Source organism: Eublepharis macularius, chromosome 12 (assembly GCF_028583425.1).
Source record: "Eublepharis macularius isolate TG4126 chromosome 12, MPM_Emac_v1.0, whole genome shotgun sequence".
Lineage (NCBI taxonomy): Eukaryota > Metazoa > Chordata > Lepidosauria > Squamata > Eublepharidae > Eublepharis > Eublepharis macularius.
This window is the reverse complement of record NC_072801.1, coordinates 26601816-26625858: the sequence shown is the minus strand read 5'-3', so window position 1 is coordinate 26625858 and position 24043 is coordinate 26601816. Positions and strand designations below refer to the sequence as shown.

Sequence of the window (24043 nt, the reverse complement as noted above, 5' to 3'; positions counted from 1 at the left end):
TGGGGAGCGTTGGCTAGAGCTCCGGTGCATGAAGGAGTGTGGATCTCACATTCTGAATGTGTGCCCGTTCTCTCTCTTTCTCTCACAGCTCCCCAGCCAGGAGGGCCTCCTCCGCCCCTGTCGAGCCCCCCGGTCCCATCCCAACAGCCCCCAACGGCAGTCAAGAACATCATGCCTCAGCAGTTTTTGGCCCCCAGCGCCCCCCAAGTCATCTCGTCTCAGATCCAGCAAGTGCCGGTGAGTGAAAACTGTGGGCCAGGATCGGCTCTTGCTTGCGAGGCTGGCTGAGGGAGGCCCCTTAAATGTCCTCTCTCTGTGTGTCCCTGCAGGTGCTCCTACAGCCCCACTTCATCAAAGCTGATTCTCTTCTTCTGACAGCGGTTTCTGGGGTCAAGACTTCAGGCATCACGACTCTGGCCACCACAACAGCTGTTCAGTCAGCGCCACTGCAGATGCCGGTGCGTGCCCTTCACTCCACCCCACACCATTTAGGTCCATGTAGCCTGGGAACGTGTGTGTGTGTCTTTTTTTCCCCAGTCTACCATAAGCCCGGGAAGGTGGCATCATATAGCCTGACTGTCAGATCTTGGAAGGTCAGCAGGGTTGATATTTGGATGGGGGACCACCAAGGAAGACTTGCAGAAGAAGACAGTGGCAAACCACCTCCGCTTCTCACTTGCCTTGAAAGCCCCTTTCTGGAGTCTCCAGCAACTTAACAGCACATACGTCCATACCATAACCCTTCCTCCTCATCTTCTCCTAGTTCAACTCACAAAAGATCTCTTTGATTGCCTGGCAATAATTTACTTATACGCTGAGATATTTATACTCTCCTTTTCTCCCCAACGAGGACCTAAAGTGCCTTACAAAACACTTCTCTCCACCTCTGTTTTATCTTTGCAACAATCACCCTGTGAGGTAGGCTAGTAAATAAATATCAGGAAAAGCAATCTAGAGATTACTTGCAGTAATTACTTGCACTGAGAGCCAATGCAGTGTGGTGGTTTAAGTGTCGGACTATGGGAGGCGCAGGTTCAAATCCTTGCTCTGCCATGGAAGCTCACTGGGTGGCCTTGGGCCAGTCACAAACTCTCAACCTAAATTCCCTCACAGGGTTTTTGTGAGGTTAAAATGGAGGAGAGGAGAATGAAGTAAGCCGCTTTGGGTCCCCACCAGGGGAGAAAGATGGAGTATTAATAAAGTAAATAAATAGTTTCAGCTTTGCATTTTATTTAGAAAATATTGTTGGTCTTCAAAGTGCTAATGGACTCAAACCTTGTTGTTATCTCTTGAAGGCACTGGTGAGTGGAGGTACCATCCTGGCAACTGTGCCATTGGTGGTGGACACAGATAAGCTTCCCATTAACCGCCTGACTGCTGGAAAACCACTGGTGAACCAGAGCAAAGGCGAAAAACGCACAGCACATAATGCCATTGAAAAACGCTATCGCTCCTCCATCAACGACAAGATCTCAGAACTGAAGGAGCTGGTGATGGGCACAGATGCCAAGGTCGGTATTGCTGTTACGCTGCTCCATTTCTACCAAATGTCTTGCTGTGCTGAGGCACTCTTGGGAAAAGGGGGGAAGAGGGAGGATTCTCTGAGCCTTCAGAGGACCCCTCTTACCGTGTTATCCTTTGGCAGCTGAACAAGTCGGCCATTTTGCGGAAGGCGATTGACCACATCCGCTTCCTGAAGCAGGCCAACCAGAAGTTGAAAGCAGAGAACATGGCTCTCAAAATGGCTGCCCAGAAGAACAGTGAGTTTAACACCCTGGGCCTGTTTCTCCTTCAGAAACAGGGCTTCAGAAACCAAGCATGGTGCATCATGGGGGGTCATGCTCTAGCACCGGGTTGCCTGGCAACAGTATGTCTCTCAGACCCCTTACAGGAGAGCTGGGAACTGTTCTTGGTGGTGTTCTGGATCCTAGCAGTACATTCTGCTAAGAATCCCATCACTGTGTTGGGCAGATGACCAGCAGAAGTGATAGAGCCCTGCCAGGACTGAGGCATTTTTTCTGGGTCAGATGTAAAATTGCCCTTACAACTGCTTCCATTGCATTTTCCTTTGTGCCAACCCCAAACCTTGCTGTGGAGGACAAGAAATCCTGTTTCACTCCTTGCTGTTCTCTCCTGCTTCCACAGAGTCCCTGAAGGACTTGGTAGCCACATGTGGTGGGAACATGGATGACACCACAGAAGGGGTGAAGTTGATGGATGCCCTGACGCCGCCCCCATCGGACGCTGGCTCCCCCTCACACAGTAGCCCCCTTTCTCTCAGTGCGGCAAGTGGAAGCGACTCAGAGCCTGAGAGCCCCTTCTGCGAAGAGGCCAAGGTGGGAAACTGGGTGGGGAGGAAATGGGAGGGGTAAATCCCAAGATTGGGGTCTACCACGGGGATCTCCTGATAATCAACAAGAAGAAAATGGCTGGCCACTGAGCTGTTTAGCTTGTGAAGGACAGTATTACTAGTGAGGCTGCCATCTTGTTTGGCAATCATCCCCTCCTCTTCTACCGAATCCCAGAGCAATGAATTGCGCCCCCTCCAAAGCTGTCTATTGTCATTTGATGATTTGCAGGTGAAGCTAGAGGCTCAGACACTCTCCCCAGGCAGTCTTGGGATGCTGGACCGGTCCCGAATGGCCCTGTGTGCGTTTGTCTTCCTCTGCCTTTCTTTCAACCCTCTGTCTTCCATCTTGGGAGGGTCAAGCTCCACCAGTCCCTCAGAGATTGCTAGTCCAGCTGGTCCCGGGCGCAGCATAAAGGCCGAGAGCGAGCCTAGAGGTGAGTTGTGGAACAGGATCCATGTGGGGCCCTGGTGAAGGGAATTTGGTTTATCCCCAATGGACCCCAGCATGTCAGCTTTCTGCCCACAGACACATCACAAGTTGCTTTACCTCCTGTTTGGATGTGGATGGGGACTGATGTGAGCAAAATGTTTGCACCCTTGTTTTCTACACATGCAGATCTCTTTCAGATTAGCAAATTTGGACAAGAGGTGCATCCAAATGTAGTATATGGTTGATGGTTTATGTTTCTTACCTGAGGGAGGACTGAAAAACACACTCTTCCTCAGGAGTCATTTCGTAGGAAAAAAGCGGGAGGAACTCATTAGCATAATTCATTAGCATATGCCACACCCCTTGACATCACCAGAAGTGTGTCATTAGCATAACTGATTTGCATAAGCCACACCCCCTGACATCACCTATCCTGGCTGTTTTGGACCCAATCCTGGCCATTCAGGGCCGAAATTGGGCCCAAAATGGCAAAAAGGGGCTGAAAATGGCTGAAAAGGGATAAACTGCCTACTCTGTGCAAATGTTATATAAATGTTATATAAATTGGGAGCTGCATATGAGTTACAGAATTTGGGTTATCTTGAAAAGGAATTGGTTTGCAGTGCCCTGGACTGGGCCCTTTGCTAATGGCTCATGTCTTGGTGCCCAGATGCTCCTGTGGCATGGTCCCAGTGGCTTCTCCCCACCTTGGTCTTCTGGCTGATCAACATGATGGTAGTTCTTGGCGCCTTCATCCGGCTCTTCATTTACGGGGAACCTGTCACGAGGCTGCATTCGGAGTCTTCCGTTCTTTTCTGGAGGCACCGCAAGCAGGCAGACCTGGATTTGGCACGAGTAAGTGTTGTATGTGTATGTGCTCCAGCAGGGATATCACTGGCAAAGGAGTGTGGTTAGAGGCAATTAGTTTAGGCTGCGTACCGATCACACCTCACGGTAAACTCATGTAAACTGAGGGCCTATGACATGTTAGGTTCTCTTCATGTTCTCCCAGGGCCTGCACAAACTGATGACTGCTGTGAGTTCTGTGCTCAGAACTCGCTTCCCAGAGGCGCAGGGGGCAGATCTGGATCAGGACCACAGCACACATGCATAGGGGCCTTAAGACTCCCCTTCTGCTCTGTTTTCTTAACCTGAAATGCCCACGGAAGCATGCTGTTTTCCCTGTTGAGGACATTTACGTGCTGCCTAGGGTCATTTCAGGTTAGAAAAATGGCACAAAGGGGAGTCCCCTTACCTGTACACTTAGAACTCATTTCACTGTTGTTACTCTCTAGCTTACTGCTGCTTTTCTCTGGATATTTCCTCCCTATTTAATCTTGCTATTTTATGTTTTCCATGCCGAGGGTCCTCAACCTTTTGAAGCCTCTGGACACCTTTGGTTTGATACAGGGTGATGGAAGGGTTGCCAGTCTGGGTGGGGAAATTCCTGGAGAATTTGGGGGAGGAGCCTGGAGAGGGCAGAGTAGGGTTGCCATATCCCTATACCCTCTATAGCAGGAGTGGGGGGGACCTGGGGCTTACCTTGTTCATCGTGCCTGGTTGTTTTTGTATGTGTGCGCTCTGGACCCTTGTATGATGACATCACTTCTGGGAAGTGATGTCATCATGCCAGCCATGGGCATGCTCCTATGCTTTGTGTGGAGCAAATTCAGCTTATTTGGGGCCAAAATTTGCCTCAGCAAACATGGGAGTACACCCACAACTGATGCAACGACTTCAGGAAGTGACATTATTGTGCCCCACTAGAAGCTCTCCCAGTGTGTGCTTTCCCAGGTCGCATGATCTCCAGGGGGCTTGCCACCTCCCACTGATCGGCAGTGATTGGCAGGCAGTGGGCCAGACCCCCTGGGAGATTGCCCACCACTGGCAGGCAACTGGGAAGCCTAGGGCAAGGTTTGGGGAGGGGAAGGACCTCAGCTGCGTGTGATGCCACAGAGTCCACCTTCCAAGCAGCCATTTTCTCCAGAGGAACTGACCTCTATCGCTTGGGGGATCAGTTGTAATTCTTCTGGGAGGTTTCCAGCCACCACCTGAAGGTTGGGAACTTTAGGAGGTGGGTGCAACCATAAAATGGCTGCCATAGGAAGCAGAGCCATACACACACCCAGAGGAAGTCCAAGTGCAGGGCAGAAAAGGGGTTATTTTAGGAAGATACTGGGGAAGAAGAGTGAGAGATAACACTGGGGGCAGTTGCCATTAAAGGAACATTTTTTTAACCTGCACAGCCAAACAGATCTTTAATGGCCCATCTAAAGCTGAGCTGGGCAAGAGCCCCACCTGGCTCCAGGTAAGGCGTTAGTGACTGCCTTGATGCCCACTAGGATTGCCAGCCTCCAAGTGGTGACTAGAGATCTCCTGAAATTACAACTAATCTCCAGGCCATAAAGATCAGTTCCCCTGGAGAAAATGGAAGAAAGTTTAGATTTGACATGATATGGATATTTGTTTTGGAGAAAATTGGAAACCTTATTAGATTGTTTGTTTTTTCTTGTTTTTTTCTGTATTATATATGTTTTTGTATGTTGAATCGTTGTTTTTGTTTTTATTGGGGATCTCTGTTCTATGCCACCTTAAGTCTTTTAAGATGATGATAATGGCAGGGCCGGCGCGCCTATTAAGGCCAGGTAGGCGGTGGCCGCAGGCGCGGGGTGCCGGAGGGAGCGCCGGAGGAGGTGCGGCAGGCGAGAGTGCGCGCCACAAAGCACCAGCCTCCTATCCCTCCCACCCTGCGCCGCCGCCGCCGCCAGCACAAACCCCCGGCCAGGCGCAGCCACTGCGAGCAGGCATCTGCGGTGGCACAGGCAACCGAGCGGGAGAGCTCGGAGGCCGCCCGCTGCAGCAATCGGGCCGGCGGCGGTGCGTGCGCTCCCGTGATGACGTCACGCGTGACCCTGATAATAGTAGAAATAAACATGCTTTTTGGAGAAACAGAATGTGGTTTGAAAGCCAGTCGTGCTTTGAGAGAGATTATTCCTGTGATTATAGGTTCTCTCTGGCCTGAAATCCCTTCCCATTCTTTTTTGTCTTGCTTTTAAAAAAAACATTAGTACTCATCTGTCTTTTCTCACAGGGGGATTTTGCCCAGGCCTCCCAGAACTTATGGACGGCACTCAAAGCCCTGGGCCGCCCACTCCCCACCTCCAACCTAGACCTGACCTGCAGTTTATTGTGGAACCTTATCCGGCATGTGCTTCAGCGGCTCTGGGTGGGGCGCTGGCTGGCAGGGCAAGCTGGTGGCTTCTTCCGTGACCGGGAGCTCAAGGCCGATGTGCGCAAGAGTGCCTGTGATGCAGCTCTGGTTTACCACCAGTTACATCAATTGCACATGACAGGTTGGAGCATGACCGGGGTGGGTGGGGAGGTACCAGAGGGGAATTAAATGGGACAGAGATAGGATTGCCAGCTCTCGGTTAGGAAATTCCTGGAGATTTGGGGGATGGAGTCTCGGGAGGATGGGGAGGGAGATCTGGGAGATCTCCAGCCTCCAGATCTCTATAGTTGGGAGATCAGTGGCAATTCTGGGAGATCCAAGTCCCACCTGGAGGTTGCAACCCTAGGTGGAGGGGACTTAAATCAGTGGCTCATACTAGAATAATTGCTGTCACCACAGGGAGAGATTGAGAAAGACTAGATGGAGAGGGATGCATGGCCTGAGCTTTGAGTAAAAAATTGAAAGCTGTCTTTGGCCAGAATTCTTCGTGGATGCACAATGGTGTCATGTAGTTCCTGAGTAAAACTATATACTGTGCATTGGAATAAAGTGGGAATCTGGTTTGGTTTTAGAACGAGAGTGCCAATGAGGGTTGCAGTGCAGTGAGATTTGTGCCTGGTCTGTCTTCATTACCTCTTCTTCTAAATGCTCACATTTAACACCACTGCCTTCCATGCCCCTCTTTCTGGAAACAGATGTGAATTATATGGTAAATAAAAACACCTCTGACCATATACAGAGTGCCTTTCCCTCATACCTGCAGTTTGCCATAATGTGCTTAGGAGATGCCAGGGATTGAACCAGAGACATTATACTTGCAAAGTAGATGATCTACCGCAGAGCTACAGCCCATTTCCAGTCTCTGGCCCAGTCTCGGTCACATAAGGTTGCCAGCCTCCAGGTGGTAGCTGGAGATCTCCTGGAATTACAACTGATCCCCAGGCCACAGAGATCAGTTCACCCAGAGAAAATGCCTGCTTTGGAGGGTGGACTCTATGGAATTATACCATGCTGAGGTTTTTTTCCTCCCCAAACCCTGCCTTCTCCGGGTTTCACTCCCCAAATCTACAGGAATTTCCCAACTTGGATCTGGCAACCCTACGGTGACATGGTTTGTCTTCCTTCATCTTCTGCAGGGAAGCACGTGGCTGGTCACCTGTCAGCTATCAACATGGCCCTGAGTGCTGTGAATCTGGCTGAGTGTGCAGGGGGCACCATGTCTGTGGCCACGTTGGCTGAGGTGTATGTGGCGGCTGCGCTGCGGGTGAAGACCAGTCTCCATCGCTGCTGCCATTTCCTGGCGGTAAGGAAATGTGAGGGGGAGGTGTACAGCTGGCGGGAAGGACTACTCTGGTCTTCGGGCTGATTTCTCCATTGCTTTTACCTTACCCTCAATATTCTGTGCAACCTGCTGAGTGCCCAAAGATCAGCGTTGTGCCACCTAACTTCATAGCAAAATGAGGGTTTTAAGGAGGGACTTGAAAGGAACAGTCACTTGTCTGGTCACTTATGAAGATTCCAGGAACTCCTCCAGGCAACCAGGCAGAGCAGATTTTTGTAAACCTGCAAGATTCATTGCCTCTTTCGGTGTATGTTGCAAATACAAATGGACTTGGGTGAATTTTTTGACAAGATGGGCTCAGGATACTGCTGTGGTGACTGCCAGTTTGTCCTTCGTGGGTGTTTGACTCCGCCATTTCCCCTCTTGCCCACAGCGTTTCTTCCTCAGCAGTGCCCGGCAGGTGTTGCTGTCCCACAGTGGAACTGTGCCCCCTGCTCTCCAGTGGCTTTGCCACCCTGTGGGCCACCGCTTCTTCGTGGATGGTGACTGGGCTGTGAAGAGCTCCCCTCGAGAGAGTATCTACAGCTCCACCAGCAACCCCGGTATGGAGATGTGGGCCAGCACAAATCGTTGGATGGGGGGACCTTTGGCTAGTTGCTTTCTCTCAACCTGACCTACCTCATAGGGTTGTTGTGAAGATAAAATAGGGGGTGAAGAAGGGGATGATATAGGGAAGGGTCGGCCTTTGAACACTGGCTTCCCTGATGGACAGAGAGGGTCTTTGTTGGATCTGAATGATGTTGTCTGATAGCACTCTTCCTGTTCCCAGTGGACCCGCTGGCTCAGGTGACACAGCTTTTCCGGGAGCACTTACTGGAAAAAGCCCTGTCTTGTGTGTCCAGGTTGGAGGGTCAGCCACCTGCCAGCCACAGTGAGGGGTAAGTCAGAGCTGAGAATCATCCCCTATTCTAGCATCTGTGTCCCAGTTTTCTTATGTGCACTTTTTTAAGAAAATTGAATTTGGAAGCACACTCACACCCGAAAGGTTAACTTTTAGAGTGTCTAAGTCACAATTGCCCCCTCTTAATGGAGCCCTTCTGTTGCATTGCTGTGTGAGCCATTGTTCTACAAGTGCCTTCTGATTGGAAGGAGGAGCAGTGAATCATGCAAAAAATATCTGGCAAGCCTCCTCTGGAGGTGGCTACTCTTGCTGTCTCTCTGCATTGGGCATGATTGAGCGACACTGTAGAATTACTCCTTGACTGGGTAATTGGAAGGTGACAAGGACAGAGCCATGAATCATACAGAGGCACAGCAGGTGTCCTCTGTGACTTACAGGAACCTTCGGCAATTTCTTTCATGGTGTACCAGCATGCAGTCTAAGAATGACTGATCTACCCAATACACTTTACAAGTTGTTTTTGTGTTTTAAAGAAAACATGCCTGTTGACTTTCAAAAAGAACTGTAGCAAATAACATCATTAAGGTAGTTAGAAATAGCAAATGCAAGAGATTTTTGTTTCAAAACAACCAAGTTGTTCATTAAAACATGGGAAGGAAGCAGCAGCAGCAGCATAAAAAAAGGGGTTCAACTAGAATGGAAAACCAGAGTTTGGCACAATGTTAAAGAGCCCCCCTGTCCTGGGTGCCTTAGACTCCCTCACATGGTCCCTCCTTCCCTTTTCACAAGCGAACTCATTGCTTCCTTGTTTGCATCAAGCCATCGTTGGCTGCTGTGTCTGTACTGGCAAGCTGGGCTTTCGCAGCAAATTGATCATGTCAACTGGGAACAGTTTTCAATCCTGGTTTGTAGGGTGAGCACAGTTAGTAATTTGCCATTTGTGGTGATGTTGCTGCAGATCAGAACAATGTCAATTGCACCATAGCAGGGCAGAGGAATTGCTGAGGCACGCCTGAAGCGGATTACTGAAGCACCAAGCCCTGGTTTGGTGTCCCTTCTGAACTGTACTTGTTGGGGAAAGCTCTCCAAAGCAGAAGGGGGGTTGCATTAGCAAGGGAGGGCAGCTTGGCAGATCTCCATAAGCAGAATATCCCCATGGGTGGGTGCTGCTTCTGCAGCTCTTGTGGCCCCATGAGCCAAGCACAGACCCACTAGATGTGCATGTCAGCCTGCAAGGGGGTTGAGGAACATACTTGGTGTGCATGGGGACAAGTGAGTACTACACACCCAACAATCCACAATATAATAATAATAACATTTAATTTATATACCGCCCTTCAGGACAACTTAATGCCCACTCAGAGCGGTTTACAAAGTATGCATTTCCCATGGGTCAAATTGATTGACTACGTGAGGAGAGATATATAGAACTATTATAAAAAGATAGAATGAGTAATATATATAGAGAATAAGTCAAATTGTTTGATATAAACGAATGTATGATCTATATGGTTTATGATATATAGAAATACCTGAAATTGAAAAATTGGGATAAATTGTTTATCTAAGATGGAAACAAAGGCTTACAGTTTGGGCATATAATGTTAAAAATAGTTAAGGATGTACTGCTTAGAATAATGGAGAATATATATTTGTTTTAGATAGAGGAAGCTAATAAAAGTAAGGGAAAGGGGATAAAGGGTTGGAAAGCTGTTGGAAGTCAACAAAAAGGGGGGGAAAGGGAGGGGGTTAGAGATGAAAAAATTGGGGAAAATTGAATGTAAATGTGGAAATAATGGATTCTAACCCAATAAAAATTTTTCAAAAAAAAAAAAAATACAAAGTATGCATTTCCCTTGAATGGAGCGGGGGGCGGGGGCAGGGAGAGCTCTCAAGCAGGGCAAGTACAGAAAAAAGCATGCAATGGTCAGAGTGCTGGACTAGGATCTGGGCGACGCAGGTTCAAACCCTCATGCTGCCATGAAAGCTTACTGGATGACCTTGGGCCAGTCACGTGCTCTCGGCCTCGCCTACCTTATTGGGGTGGTTGTTAGGATTAAAGTGGAGGAGGGAAGAATGATGATGTAAGCTGCTTTGGATCATTAGCGTGGACAATAATGGGCTAGAAACACCTAAAAAAACATCAGGCCACTAATGACTTTCAGAAGCCCAGAGTCTGAGAGCGATTTGCTTTTTCAGTCCGTTCCTCTGGCTAAGATCAGGTACAGGACAGAGCAAGCCCTTGTCTTTCCTCCATTCCCTAACATGTCTCCCTTTCCCTCCACCTTCCTACAGGGAATTTTCTGATGCCCTCGAGTACCTGCATTTCCTCAACAGCTGTGCAGATGCTGTTCCTGGCACGGCTCCCTCCATCAGCACCAATATGGATGCCACCACAGGTGAGGCTTCCTGGACCAAGAGGAGTGTGTGGGGTTTCCTGGGAGAAGTAGGGGTGGCAGAAAGGGTGAGTCAGAAGGCAGGGGACCAGTAGAGTGGGATGCATAACATCAGCCAAAGCAGGGAATGCTCAAAGATTAGAAGATGGGGCTGAGGTAGGTGGTTGGAGGGAGAGGAGTTGTTTAAATGTCTGCGCTGGCTGTGCATTTTTGATAACCTGGTGCTGTCGCTCTCCTTCATTATCTAGGCACTGATCCTGTGGCTAACTGGTGGTCCTCTGTAGTTACCATGGTGATCCATGGATTGCAGGGGGATGATGAAGCTGTAGACCGCCTGTACCCACTTGTGGAATCCATGCCCAAGGTCCTGCAGGCCTCTGAGTAAGTGCACAGTACCCCCTTTGGATCAGGCCTGAAGTTGCTCCCATAGACATTTAGGTGCAGGAGGGTAGGATGAGGATCTCTGTCAGTGATAGAACCAGAGCCTGTTGTATGCTCTCAAAATTCCGTGCCAAGCAAAGATGGATCCTGCAATCGGTATAAAATTATGCAAGCATATTGTCCTCTTATCAGTTGCGTCGTTCTGCTTTTGGTGAGGGGTTGGGAGCCATGCATGGCACTGAAGCTTTCCCCTTGACCTCAAAAGAGTTGTCATATCAGGCACTGCCCACTCTCACTTCCAAGCATGCCTTCAGTAATATAACTCGACTTTTAAATCCTGAAGCTAAGATGAATTCTGTGGCTGACACCACATTCTGAAGTCCATTGGGATTGCCACATGGCCGTTTCTATGACCTGCTATCTGCGCCCTAATGGGTTTAATTTGTAAACCGCTCTGAGTGGGCATTAAGTTGTCCTGAAGGGCAGTATATAAATCAAATGTTGTTGTTATTGTTGATATTATTATTATTTCGATGCTGTGGATGTGTATATATAAGTTGCAGATTCACCCTGGTCCTATCCCCTTCTAGGAATCCTCTTCCACGTGCAGCGCTGCACACCTTCAAAGCTGCTCGGGGGTTGCTGGGAAAACTAGATTGCATCCTGGGTCAGTGTGACAAAGCTGGCGACTACCTGCGGGACAGCTTGGGGGGGAACACTGCCACAAGCACCATTGACAGAGTGAGTCGCGGTGTGTGTGCGTGTGCGTGTGCGCGCACGCACGTACGTGTGTGTGTGTGGAGTCCAGAGTTTGGTCAGGGGATGAGAGAGAAAGGTGGAGTGCTGGTGTGGTGCTAAAAATATGGGAGGAACCAATATGGCTCACGCTTGAGGAATGTAGAGCCCTTCCCTCTCTGAGTCTTCTGGGGCCAGTGCAAATACTTTCCAGGGAGGCATGGAGCTTAGAACATGGGGCAGCAACTGACGAGGAACTCTGAAGGCAGGGCAGAGTTGGGGGAGGAATTTGCAAGAGTCGGCTTTCCTTTTCAGGATCGTTGCTCCCAAGGCAAACCTGCCCAATGGTGATGGTCTTTTTGCAGGTAACAGGAAAGCCCTCCGGTCCTTCATGGTGTGGCCAATGTGGCAGTGGCAGGGGTGCATTGTAGTTGCATTGCATGTGTAGCCAGAGATGTGCAATGCCCCTTCGATGCAGCCCCGACACAGCCCCCTAACAACGCATAGCCATGATGGCAACTGAGGGCAGAGCTCTCCAGAAGGGGAGGGGGAGGGGGAGGCACAGGTCTCTTCCATCCTGCCCAGGTCACCTTGTGGCTCTCCAAGTCATCTGCTGTCCTCCTCCCCTGTTTGTGTCTTTTTTGTTAGTTCTCCTCTCTCCCCACAGGCCATGCAGTTTGTTTTGTGTGACCTCCTCCTCATCATCCGCACAAGGCTCTGGCAACAGCAGATGCAGGCAACTCAGCCCCATGGGACCTCTTACCAAGCTTCTGCCCTTGAACTACGTGGCTTCCAAGGGGACCTCAGTAGCCTCCGGCGCCTGGCCCAGGCTGATCGTCCTGCTATGCACAGGGTGAGTGTGGCTTGCTCTGATCTTAGTTTCCTCCACAGGGGGAGAGCATATATTTAAGTAATCCTTGAGTAAGCCAACTACACACCTATGCATTTTGTATGATGTATTGGAACCTGGAGTACAAGATGTGAGAAACCAACCATAATGGTTCCTGTAAGCACAGCATGATCCCTGATTGGCAGGCCTCTAGGCTTTCTAGTTGCCTGTGCCTGTTCTCATAATTTTTGAGACTTTGAGGTTGGAGAGTTAGGGTTATATGGGTAGTGAATTTCGGATTCAAAAGTGGACAAATTTGAGGAGACACTTCGAGTTGTGAGCAACCAAGAACAGCCCTGCATCTAGTTCACATTATCCCTAGATAGAATGCCAGATAGAATTTTAGGCATGTGTGTATGTGCTGCAGATGGAAATTTGGAGATTTAAACTTTATGCTAGGGATTATACCTCAAATAGGCTTAGAAGCTGGGAAATAGTGTGTGTGTGAGAGAGAGAGCCTGGGAGGTCTGACTGGAATGGGAGTGTTACTGGTCACTCTGGGTAACGGGACTCTGGGGGCTGGCAGGTCAATGCAGGGGTAGTGTGGTTCAGGGAGGACACGATCGTGCTGAGAATTCCATGCCAGCTGCTAATTCCATGGGCTGCACCCCAGGTTTTTCTGCATGAAGCCACGGCCCGGCTGATGGCCCGAGCTAGCCCCACACGGACCCACCAGCTGCTGGACCGGAGTTTGCGCCGGCGGGGAGCGTCAAACAACAAGGGAGGTGAGCCAGCTTGAGAACCAAAATTATTTTTTTCAGTAAAGACCCATGCCCATTCTTGTGCCACATTGGTGTCTGTGGCACTACCACCAACAAATTCATGGAGATGAAGAGCTCTAATTTCCTTTTAGAGACATTGTAGAGTCAAACGACATGTGTGGTTTTCTTCCATCTTCATTTGTTTTCCTTTTCTAAATACAGTCACCAAGGCTGCTTTTTCAAGGAGAATAGCACTGAGGCTATTTAAAGTGTCCTTGTCCACTGGGAAAAAAAACCACAGTCATGCTGCTTGTATCCCCTTTTGAGGGGAAAATGTATATTTTTCCCATCGAAGGTAAAAGGAGCTTGAGTTGGGGTATGCTGCTTTTTAGTTGGAAAGCTGCAGCATCTCCCCTCCCTGCCAATCTGTTCTATTCCAAATGCAGCCATTGGGGATGTTTTTTCAAGAAGGAGAAGGAAGAAAAGAGGCCTTAAATACAGAAGGAAATATAACCTGCTGTTTTGAATCTCAAACCTACCATGAGGGTGGTAACTTGAGTGTCAGACTAGGATTGCTAGGCCCTTTCTCTCTTGGTCTGATCTACCTCACAGGGTGTTGAAAAGACAAAACAGAGGAGGGGAGAGGCATTTGCCACTGGCCTGATCTCCTTGGAAGAAGGGCTAGGATGGCAGCGTGGGAGACTGTGACATTTTGTGGGGCTTTGAGTTAGTGAGATGTGGCTTGGAGTTATCAGGTATATGGGAGTGAAAGAGGAATTTAGGATTGTGGTTGGTGCTAAGGAGTGAATCAGTGAGATACAAACGTATTTAGGGACTCTTGGAGGTGTGTAGGATTGTGGGTGTGGCTTTGGAGAAAAAGGGGCTGGGACTATAAATGCTGGGTGTGGCTAGGTTGGAGCATAGAGGCAGGACTAAACCAAGAACCTGGGAGTAGGGGATAACGATCGGGCCTGGGACAACTAGACTCTTTGTCCAGCGCTGACCATGATGGGTATGCTGAACCCTGAATTTTCTGTTTTCCATTCCAGCCCGCGAACCAGAGAGCCACCCAACGGCACGGGAGCAGGCTGAGGCCCTGTTGCTGGCCTGCTCCTACCTGCCGCCCGCATTCCTCTTGGGGCCAGGTCAGCGAGTGGGCATGTTGGCCGACGCCGCCCGCTCTTTGGAGAAGCTGGGTGACAAACGGACGCTCCACGAGTGCCAGCAGATGATCATCAAGCTTGGCAGTGGCTCCACCGTCACCTCCAGCTAGAGAGGCTGTGCAGAGGACAGGGCCAGGGTGAGGGATCAGCCTGCAAGGTGCTGCGAGGCGTGACGCCCGCAAGCACTTCTTGCATCTGTTTCTTGTGGATTGTTGGTGAGAGAGAACAAGGATTCTGAAGACCTGGACTTTCCAATTCTGAACATTTATCTAGGTAATAAGTTCTCTACACAGTTAAGATGCTGCCTTCCTAGTGTCCATGGCATGTGCTCCCCTTTGCTGTTGTGTTCAAAGCAGATGGAGGTGCAAGAAAGCAGTGGTATTCGCTTAGGAGGAGAAGTCAGAATCGCATCTAAATTGGAAAGGGGAGGGTCCTAAAATTTTGAAAGACCTGTTGAGAAGGTTGAGCTGGCTGGCAGGGTTGCTATGCCCCTTGAGGAAGGTCTATGCCCTGATTCTCCATCTTGAAATGTGCCCCCCCAGCACATGCCCCCAGCACATGCTTGCCTGCGCATGCTTGGTGTCAACTCCTTGCACACCCTTGGCAGCATCTCTACCTGGGCCCAATGGCTTTTTGCAATAGATTTGCTTCTCATCTGCATGCTGTGGCTCCTCTGGCCAGCACATGGGAGTTCATCCCCTCCTCCCTTTCCTTCTCCCTCCAGCCCTCAGTCCATAATAAGGCAGCAGGGACCCCTTGGGGCGGCTCCCTAATATTGCAGGATGCTCCTTCGCATCATTGGCAGTATGTGAGAATACATCTACACCATCAGGGTCTGTGTCCCAAACTGAGCATCCGGTCAATGTGGAATTACCTCCTCCACCTCAGAGCAGGGGCATGGACTGACACTCCCTCACCAGGTGGCACAGCCATGTTTGAGGTGGGCGAAATTCTCGGTGTGGTGGCTTTTCCCTTTTGCTGTTCATGTCATAAAATGCACTCTCCTCTGAGAAGAAAGGAGGAAACTGGACCTTTTACTGGTTTTCCAGCTACTGGGACGTGGTTTTATCATGTGCGGTGGGCCCCCTCAAAGATGGCTGACCATGTGAACATTGAGGTAGCAAGTCCCCAAGTAGAATTTCAGGGTATTGGCTGTGTTAGTCTGTTGCTGCGAAAATAGACGGGATTCTGGTGGCACTTATAAAGACTAAGAAATGTTATTCAAGCTTTTGTGGGCTAGAGATTTCTATAGCAGAATAGATGATGCAACAGGAGAAAAACACCCCCTAGGTATAGTATTTCCACGAAAAATAAAAGAACCTGGGCCATTGGTATGCATTGGTTAGGCTGACCAGTTGCCTGCTGACGGCGGGCAATCTCCTGGGGATTTGCCCAGTTGCCCGCCAATCGCTGGCGATCGGTGGGAGGTGGCAAACCCTCCAGCGATCACTTGCCACCAGCAAGAAACCTGGGAAAGCACACAGTGGGCACACTCCTAGCAGGGTGAAATGATGTCACTTCCTGAAGTGGCACCATTGTACCAGCTGCGGGCATGCTCCTACACTATGCTAGGGCCAATTTTGGAGCCAAATGGGCCAGAATTAGCCCCGTGTGAAGCACTGGATCATGGCTGTGGCTGACGTGATGGTATCACTTCCTGGAAGTGATAGCATCGCTCCTCACCAGGAGCATGTGTGCAAGGACACTCCAGCCAGTAAGTCCTTGGCCCCCCATCTCCCACCAGGAGGATATAGGGACCTGGGAACCCTAGAGTTACCTCTGTGGCAAGGAGCAGAGGGTGTTATGACTAGAGAGGCTGGGAGCAGGGTTTTTTTTCTCATTTCCATGAGAAATATTGTGATGGGGAAATGAGGCTCTCCCTATCAGATACAGGAGCCCTGCCAGAGGGAGGCAACCTCATTTCAAAGATGTTTGTGTGATTTGATCTATAAATATTCTGGAAAGAAAATGGTGGACAGTTAGATGAATTTTGGACACCTATGTTCTGGCAGTTGTGGGGGGTGTCTCATTTTGCCTTTCCAGCCCCCTTGTCCAGACTAGCTTCTACTCCTGGGCCCCCATTCAGATCATCTGTGTGGTGAGGAACCTGTTGCTACAGGAAACATCCCATGGGGATGGAGGGAGTCCAGCTAAGTCACCAGAGAGAAACAGGAACAGCGCCCTCTGCAGGTCTTCTCTCTCAGGAGCATACGACATATATAGTGCTCCCCGCATCCCTTTCTCAGCCTGCACCACTCAGCCACGGCTTTTCCCTTTAAGAGTTATTTTCATAGTGTGAGTTTTTTGTACAGATGATAAATAAAAACCTACTTATTTATATCTCAGGTTTGTGATCTTTTGCTTAAGGGCTGGGTAGGGAATAGGCACTGGTTTAAAGGAATTTCTCCGTTAGCATGCCCATGTGCTATTTCTCAGCACAAGAACCACCTTTTTTGGTATGAAGGCACTCAGGGTTGGTTGAACACACGAAGCTGCCTCATATTGAATCAGACCCTTGGTCCATCAAAGACAGTATTGTCTACTCAAGACTGGCAGCAGCACTCCAGGGTCTTACAACATTTTTCACTTCACCTACTACCTGATCCGTTTACCTGAAAATGCCAGAGATTGATCTTGGGACCTTCTGGCAGCTAATCAGGTACTTTATCACAGAGGAAAAAAAGATAGAGGGGGTCAAGTTACAATCTAAAATATATGCCAAGTATTTATTTATTATGAATGTGCGCAAAATATAGGTTAAAAACAAGTTAAAAACATAAGGTCTGACTGGCAGGCTACATGCATGTGCTAAAAATTTCTAAAACATTCGCCATACACAGATGATACAGTTCAATGACCAACACAAAGACAGACCCTACGCGTTTCTGCATATGAAGAAGTGGACTGGGCTTGCTGCGTCTGATTTGGATGTCTGCTTGGGTTTCTAATTTGACAGTGCTGTGTTCTTTTAACTTCTCCCATCTCTTTTCTTCCCTCTCCTCCACCTCCCTTGGGAGCATATCTCCATATCACGTGGGCGATACTGTATCACCCTTCTACCTTTCCATATAGCTGAACTTTTTGTGGTTAAAGTACCACTTTATTTCAACTGCAGATTGATGAAACATACCTAGACACATTGGAAACCAAGCCTCAGGTTTGTTTGAGACTGGCGAGCCCAGGGGGGGTTAAAGAGTTTAATATGGAACAATTAGTTCATTTGTAACATTTTTTTCCTATAGAATACCGTATCAAATGAAGAGCATTGTGTAAGTGCAGTCCTGTGTCTGCAGAAACATTTGTATCTTACCACACAAGAGGTAAATTTTGTTTTAGTGTTTTTTCTAAAAATAATTCTAGAACATAGTGGTTGCCAACACTAAATACAGAATTTTTTTCCACCCCTCCTTTTCTCTTTTTCAATTTTAGATAAAGCATCGGGAGCATGTCTATATTGGTTTCTGAATATGTGGGTGTGTTTGATTATAAATATTGTACAATTGACCACTGAAGGGAGGCCTTGGGGCTAAAATGTGTATGGTCTGTCTTTGTGTTGGTCATCGAACTGTATCATCATCTGTGTATACAATATGTTTTAGCAATTTTTAGCATATTCATGTAGCCTGTCAGGCCTTATGTCTTTAACCTATGTTTTGTGCACATTCATAATAAATACTTTCTTGGAATATATTTTACATTTTAGGTTGTAACTTGACCCCTCTATCTTTTGTTCCCTGCTTGTTTGGGTTGAGTTTGTGGGGTTCCCCCCCCCATCCCCTTTTTCTTCTTTGTTGTTACTTTACCACAGAGCCACAGCCCTTCCACTCACATATTACTTGATTTTTCTTCAGCTGACTTAAGCTGCTTTTGTTAATGGACTCCATTAAATGGCACAGCAACTTTTCGATACTTTCTAGTGGCAGTGTCTGATCTCCAGTGACCCATGAATCAATCACCTTTGGAAGAATGTCTGGAAATCTCAATTGATACAAAAATCAGCATTCAGGGTCCTGACTGGTACCCTAGGGTGGAGAAACCCTTAACATCTGTGTTCTACCAGTCTCACTGGCTTCCAATTTGCTTCCAGGCACGGAACAAAATGGCAGTGTTGACCTTAGAGTTTGGGACTGAAATCACTTTTTAAAAAATCACCTCTGTCCATGTGATTCTGTCCAGAATTTGAAGTGGAGCTTGGCTCTCAAAACCGACTCCATCTGAAGCCAGGCGGGTATCCACTCAGAACAAATGTTCCTCCCTGCTGCAGGTGCTTCAAACCTGTGTTTTGTGCTGTCAGTGACACAGGCCCTGTTCTATCCCAGAATGCAATTGGTATGGGGTCTAACATGGAACAATACTGCTGCTTTTACCTCATAAATATTCCTGAGATCTTTTCTTTTTCAATCCGGTTTCTTGAGTTAGCTACTAGTTGATATCATTCTTAATAGTACCCACAAAACATACCAGTCTTTTATATATAATATTCACATTGTGACATGATTTTCTAGTGCACAGCTGGACTGGAATCAGTTGAATAAAAATAAATCTTTGCTGTTGTGGTCCTTGAGCGATGGACACACGCACACACACACACGAAACTGCCTGTAGAATGCTTAAAAAGGAGACATATGGGTGGAACAGCCCACGTTTACATCTGTTTCTCATTCTTCCCTGGCTGGGAGCTGCATGGGCGCTCCAGGGCAATCTCCTCTCCAGATACAAGCAAGGATTGCACTTGGGAGGGGGGAGTTACTTCTGTTCTGAGTTCTGCTCTTTCTCTCATACCGCCCCACCACCTATGCTATCACAAAACACCTTACTACTAGCCTGACCTTGAACATCTGCAATGCAGAGAGAATTCTGGTACTGGCTCGGTTGTTCCTGTCTTAAATCTTCCCGCATCCAGAAAACACAGTCATGGTTATCCTCTCTGATCAATGGACATCCACCATGGTTGCAAGGGTGGGGGGATTTGATGAAGCCCAGTTCTGGGCCTCCCCCCCTCCCCTGTCATGACTAAAGAGGGACGAAGCCTGTTCATAGGGTATTTAATAAATTTGGTGATCTGGCCCTGCCCTTATGCCTGCAGTGGAAGGGAGGGCAGAAAAATAGGGTACTAGTGGACTCTGCAAACGTCCAAAACAATTGTTGAATCTTTATTGATGTTTTGAATGCAATGACCTGATTTTTTCTTTCTTTTTTTTTAACTCTTAAGGAAAATAAACTTCTTTTAGAAACAGCTTGTTACACACAGTCTTCAGTGTGAAGCAATATACTAAATAAGAACACTAGTTTTAACATTTACAGTCTTTCATATATTATATATATGTATATGTATACATATATATACACTATCGAATGAGGCAATATATAATACACACGATTTGCCATTTTACAGTCATTATGTACAAGATGCCATTTAAGAGACAGCCGGGATCGTCAGTCAGCTTCACGATGCCGCGGACACAGGAACTGAGCTGCCAGCCAAGGTGTGCTTTTGAAACAAATTCATGTTTCCTTGCCAGCAAACCTTGAGGGGCGAGCTGGGGGGGAGGCAGGCTGGTTGGCAAAGTGAGGAGGGTGGGCGGAGCACACGGAATACCATGAGCAGAGACAGGTCACAAGCGCAAGTGGGTGCCGTTGCTCAGAACGGACAGGCAACAGGAACGGAACGGAACAGTTAAGAATTTGCAACTGCTTAAATGGCAGGGGGAAGGTGGTATTTTCCAATGCTGAAATGGGAGTTTCGCAACATATATACATCCTATACAACTCGGGTTTCTAAACATATTCTACAGCTGTTCATTTTAAGGTCTTCCTAGTACTGGGAGAAACTGCCATAGCTGTATTATTTGAATCCATTCTGCAGGGTAAGGGAAAAAAATGTACTGACCCAACTGGTCACCTCTGCTCTAACCCATCATCAGCTCCTTGATGCTGTATGCTAGGTGTTGACTTAAAAGCTAAGCGCCATAAATCCTATCTTAAGGTCCCTTCGGGACAAGTGATTCTTCTGAGTTTTAAGCGCATTAAGTCCTTGTGGGAGTTTTTGCTGGGCTGATGCACTGCAGCAGTGCGTCTGTGCATGAGGAAACTGTTCTCAGCCGCAATTGAACCATGTTCCTCCCCCACATCCCATAGTGGACTGGGAAAATCCTACGGTTTCCCTAGTCCATTAATGGGAAAGGACATGCATGATCACACACCCTCCCCATAGCTCTTTGTTTAGACTTTTGGAAATTCATCAAAGCACTGAACTAAGGGGGCTATGGGAAACTGCTGTACGCACATCACCTAAGGCAGTAACATATCAACAAACTGCATGGGGTGAATGACAATTTGACATGGGTCAGATATGGGTGCAGGTAATTTCAGAGTGACTATGGTAGAGGGTTGGTGGTAGTGGATTGTGCTGTGGAGGAATGCAAAGCAATTGACTCCTCTGTGCTATTCCCAGTTCTCTCCAAGTTTTGCTCAGCCCGTAGGAGTATTGCCAAATGGTCTCAACTGTGGACTTATGTGATTCCCAGTACCTAACCACTGCGCACCACAGTGCCAACCAGTGGGGTTCCAAGCTTCAGATCTCTTGGTTCTTCTCTTCTTCCCAGTTCTCCTCACCCTACTGGACCCAGGAACTACTAAGAGAGTGATTGGTCCTTCAAGAAACAACTGCGGACAGTGGCCCAAATTGTGGTATTAAGAACTAGAAGTGTAATGGGGAGAGGGAAAAACGTACACACACCTGACAACAGAGGTGCATGGTTCAGTGGGATGGAGCGAGTGGGGTTGGGGGAAGAGACAGAGAGAGATCCATTTTCGAGCCAAAGGGCACATCCCTTGTGGGGGGGGGGAGTATTAGGGACCTAAAATCATCTTCTGGTGCAAGGGAAGGACCCAAACTGCTGCTGCTTTCTCTCTCATCCACCCCCATCTGTTGGAGGACTCTTTCTGGAGCTTGTGGCAGGTGAGAGCATCAGATTAGTTTTGGGTTGCGGCAGTGGAGGGGAAAAGGGGGGACTTGCCCCGAAATGCAATTAATCTCAATTCCTCGTCCTTTCCCCTGAAATGCTTCATATTTAAACTGTCAAGATTTTCTGGATTTGCCTTGAATCCTTTGCCTTGCAGTGGACAAATAGTTGTGAGGACTCAAACCACCGCTGCATGAGGGGTTCCAAGCCTTTTCAGTCACATGTTTCCCTGTAGGGTGGCCAACCGCTTTCCCACTCAAATATGAAGCCTAGGAGAGACCAAGGGAAGGGGGGGGAGGGTGTAGAAGTTGGCAAATGGAGGAGGGAACAAAAGCAAACGAGCAAACGAACCAAAGCACCGTGGCATTGTTTCAAAAACGGCGAGGCGCTTTTTTTTTTTACACGCTGATCACATATATATATATACACAGACACACACGCATACACCATGAGGTTTGCTGAAGGCAAAAATAGATCAGATCAGAAAAAAAGAGATGGAGTGCTCAGAGAGCTCTCAGAGTCCAGCATGTTGAGAGAGGGAGAGAGGGAGGATGGTGCTCCCTCTTTCCACTCCCTCCAACCTGTCTGCCTTCACCACCCTCCCATCTCGTGTGCAGCTGAAGGCAGTTCCAAAATGCAACTGTGCCTGGTGCTGTTTGAGACTGGATCAGAAAACGTCAGCCACTTGCCTTCTGATAAAATCTGCTCGCATGGTGTAAATTCCACAGGAAGGGGGCAGTTCTTTGAGGTTGTCTGCAAGAAGGCGCACAGGAAAAAATAAAACAAGCTCCAGGCCAGGTTTTGTCAGTCGCTGGGTCCCAGGTGAAAGATGTTAGCATATCAGTATTGGTTACAGCTCCTAAGTGAGGGAGGTGCATGTGGGGGAAATAAAATCCTGGAAGTGGATTTTCTTTTCTCTCTTAAACTGGCTTTGGGTAAACGTTCAGGGAAGGGCAGGAGGAGGCCGAGTGGGAACTATCTGGGGTCTCACGCTGCCAGCCGGGACGGAAGGACCAGGTGGAAACGGGGTTCCAGGTTCCATGCCAGCCTGCCAGGAGATTAAACAGGGGTCCCGGGAGCTGGTGAGGAAGAGGACTGGAGCTGGAGTTTGCCGCCCTTTGGGATTGGCTCTGTGATGGCCGGCGCAAAAGAGAGCGGAGGCTGGAAGAAGGGACTCCCGCCTGCGTCCGGGTCCCATTCGCATCTCACAGAAGTAATATTGCAAAGACGACGGGGTTACATTCTCTTTGTCTCTCCTGTCTGGAGTTGGCCTTGGAAGCAGCCACGGACTGAGGGGCAGGCTGAAATGCCAAGCTGTCCCCTTCTATCCCAGGACTTGACTCGGCAGAGGTAAAGTGTTCCTTTCTTCTGCGGTGGATTATAATGGCTGCTTCTGAGGCAAAAAAAACAAAAGGAACATCAAAAGCCGGAACAGTTAATGTGCAGGCGCAATATTGCTTGTCACTAGTAAAGCAAGCCACCTTCTGCCTTTCCCCACATCCCCCACCCCAGAACTCCAGTCCTGGATTTGCAAACTGCTGACCAACCAATGTTGGAGAGCCTGGGCTGGTGGCTGACAGCTAGAGGACTCCCTTGGTTCATTCATTGGGAATAATTCATGTTGCTAACACCCGCTGTGTGCCTGCACTGGTCCCGGATAAAAAATAAAAAACACGCTCCTGACAGGCCGTGGAAATGCATTTATAGCTCTTTCTTTTCTTTTTTTAAAAGAGACGAGCGTAGGCTGGAGGTTTATGCATCACAAGGGGGCAGCAAACCTCCCCGCTTCTGGCTCCTGCAGGCTGGCCTTCACAATAGCAACGGGGCTGCCAGCTCCCCCCTTCCTTCCCACCATCTCCTTACCCTCTCCGCCTTCCGATCGGCCTCTGTTAATTGGTACTGTGAGGCCTCGTGGGCCTCCCAAACACCCACGCCTTTCAACCCCTGACACCGCAAGTGCTTTCCAGGCGCTGGTGTGCGTGCGCATAAATGCTGCTAATGCACCAGACAGAAACAGACCGCAGCGAAGAAGCGACGAAGGGCCATTTTGAAGGAGGAGGAGCTGCATAAGTGGAGAATCCACCCAAGCCCAGTGGCTGGGAGTCTGGAGGGCCTGTGTGAACATTGTGCGGTGGCAAATCAGAATATAGCCCCCTATTTAGCGTACATGGACAATGCGCTTGTTTGTAAATACAAGATTGTTTCCCCTTGTTCCCACATGTTACCTTTTAAAGTATGTGTTTAAAACAGCTTGGGTGCAACTTGTGGTCAAATACCAGGTGATGTGGTCTTAAGTGGGTGTGTAAATCAGCTGCGGAAAGCTGATGTGCAAAGGGCTGCTAATACATCAATGCAGAGGAGTTAGCCGTGTTAGTCTGTAGTAGCAAAATCGAAAAGAGTCCAGTAGCACCTTTAAGACTAACCAATTTTATTGTAGCATAAGCTTTCGAGAATCAAGTTCTCTTTGTCAGATGCCTGATACAGATACTGGCCAAATACAGAAGAGCAGGAGAGAGAAGAGAGGCGTCTCTCTCCTGCTCTTCTGTATTTGGCCAGTATCTGTATCAGGCATCTGACGAAGAGAACTTGATTCTCGAAAGCTTATGCTACAATAAAAT

At 48.5% G+C, this 24043-nt stretch overlaps 2 protein-coding genes across 4 annotated transcripts in view; one reads left to right on the top strand and one right to left on the bottom strand.

Moving 5' to 3' along the window:
* Window positions 1-16800, top strand: part of SREBF1 (sterol regulatory element binding transcription factor 1) — a 32078-nt gene extending 15278 nt beyond the window's left edge. For both annotated transcript variants that reach the window (XM_054992741.1, XM_054992742.1), the window contains exons 3-19: window positions 89-237; window positions 330-458; window positions 1296-1511; window positions 1646-1760; window positions 2146-2336; window positions 2580-2784; window positions 3451-3635; window positions 5872-6133; window positions 7149-7315; window positions 7728-7896; window positions 8124-8232; window positions 10491-10594; window positions 10840-10972; window positions 11563-11713; window positions 12375-12560; window positions 13210-13321; window positions 14347-16800. In XM_054992741.1, the coding sequence (XP_054848716.1) occupies window positions 89-237; window positions 330-458; window positions 1296-1511; window positions 1646-1760; window positions 2146-2336; window positions 2580-2784; window positions 3451-3635; window positions 5872-6133; window positions 7149-7315; window positions 7728-7896; window positions 8124-8232; window positions 10491-10594; window positions 10840-10972; window positions 11563-11713; window positions 12375-12560; window positions 13210-13321; window positions 14347-14570 (2807 nt within the window). In that variant the 3' untranslated portion in view covers window positions 14571-16800. The remainder of the gene's footprint in view (window positions 1-88; window positions 238-329; window positions 459-1295; window positions 1512-1645; window positions 1761-2145; window positions 2337-2579; window positions 2785-3450; window positions 3636-5871; window positions 6134-7148; window positions 7316-7727; window positions 7897-8123; window positions 8233-10490; window positions 10595-10839; window positions 10973-11562; window positions 11714-12374; window positions 12561-13209; window positions 13322-14346) is intronic.
* A 2841-nt stretch (window positions 16801-19641) lies between these two features.
* Window positions 19642-24043, bottom strand: part of RAI1 (retinoic acid induced 1) — a 121742-nt gene continuing 117340 nt past the window's right edge. For both annotated transcript variants that reach the window (XM_054993043.1, XM_054993044.1), the window contains exon 5: window positions 19642-22818. In XM_054993043.1, the coding sequence (XP_054849018.1) occupies window positions 22804-22818 (15 nt within the window). In that variant the 3' untranslated portion in view covers window positions 19642-22803. The remainder of the gene's footprint in view (window positions 22819-24043) is intronic.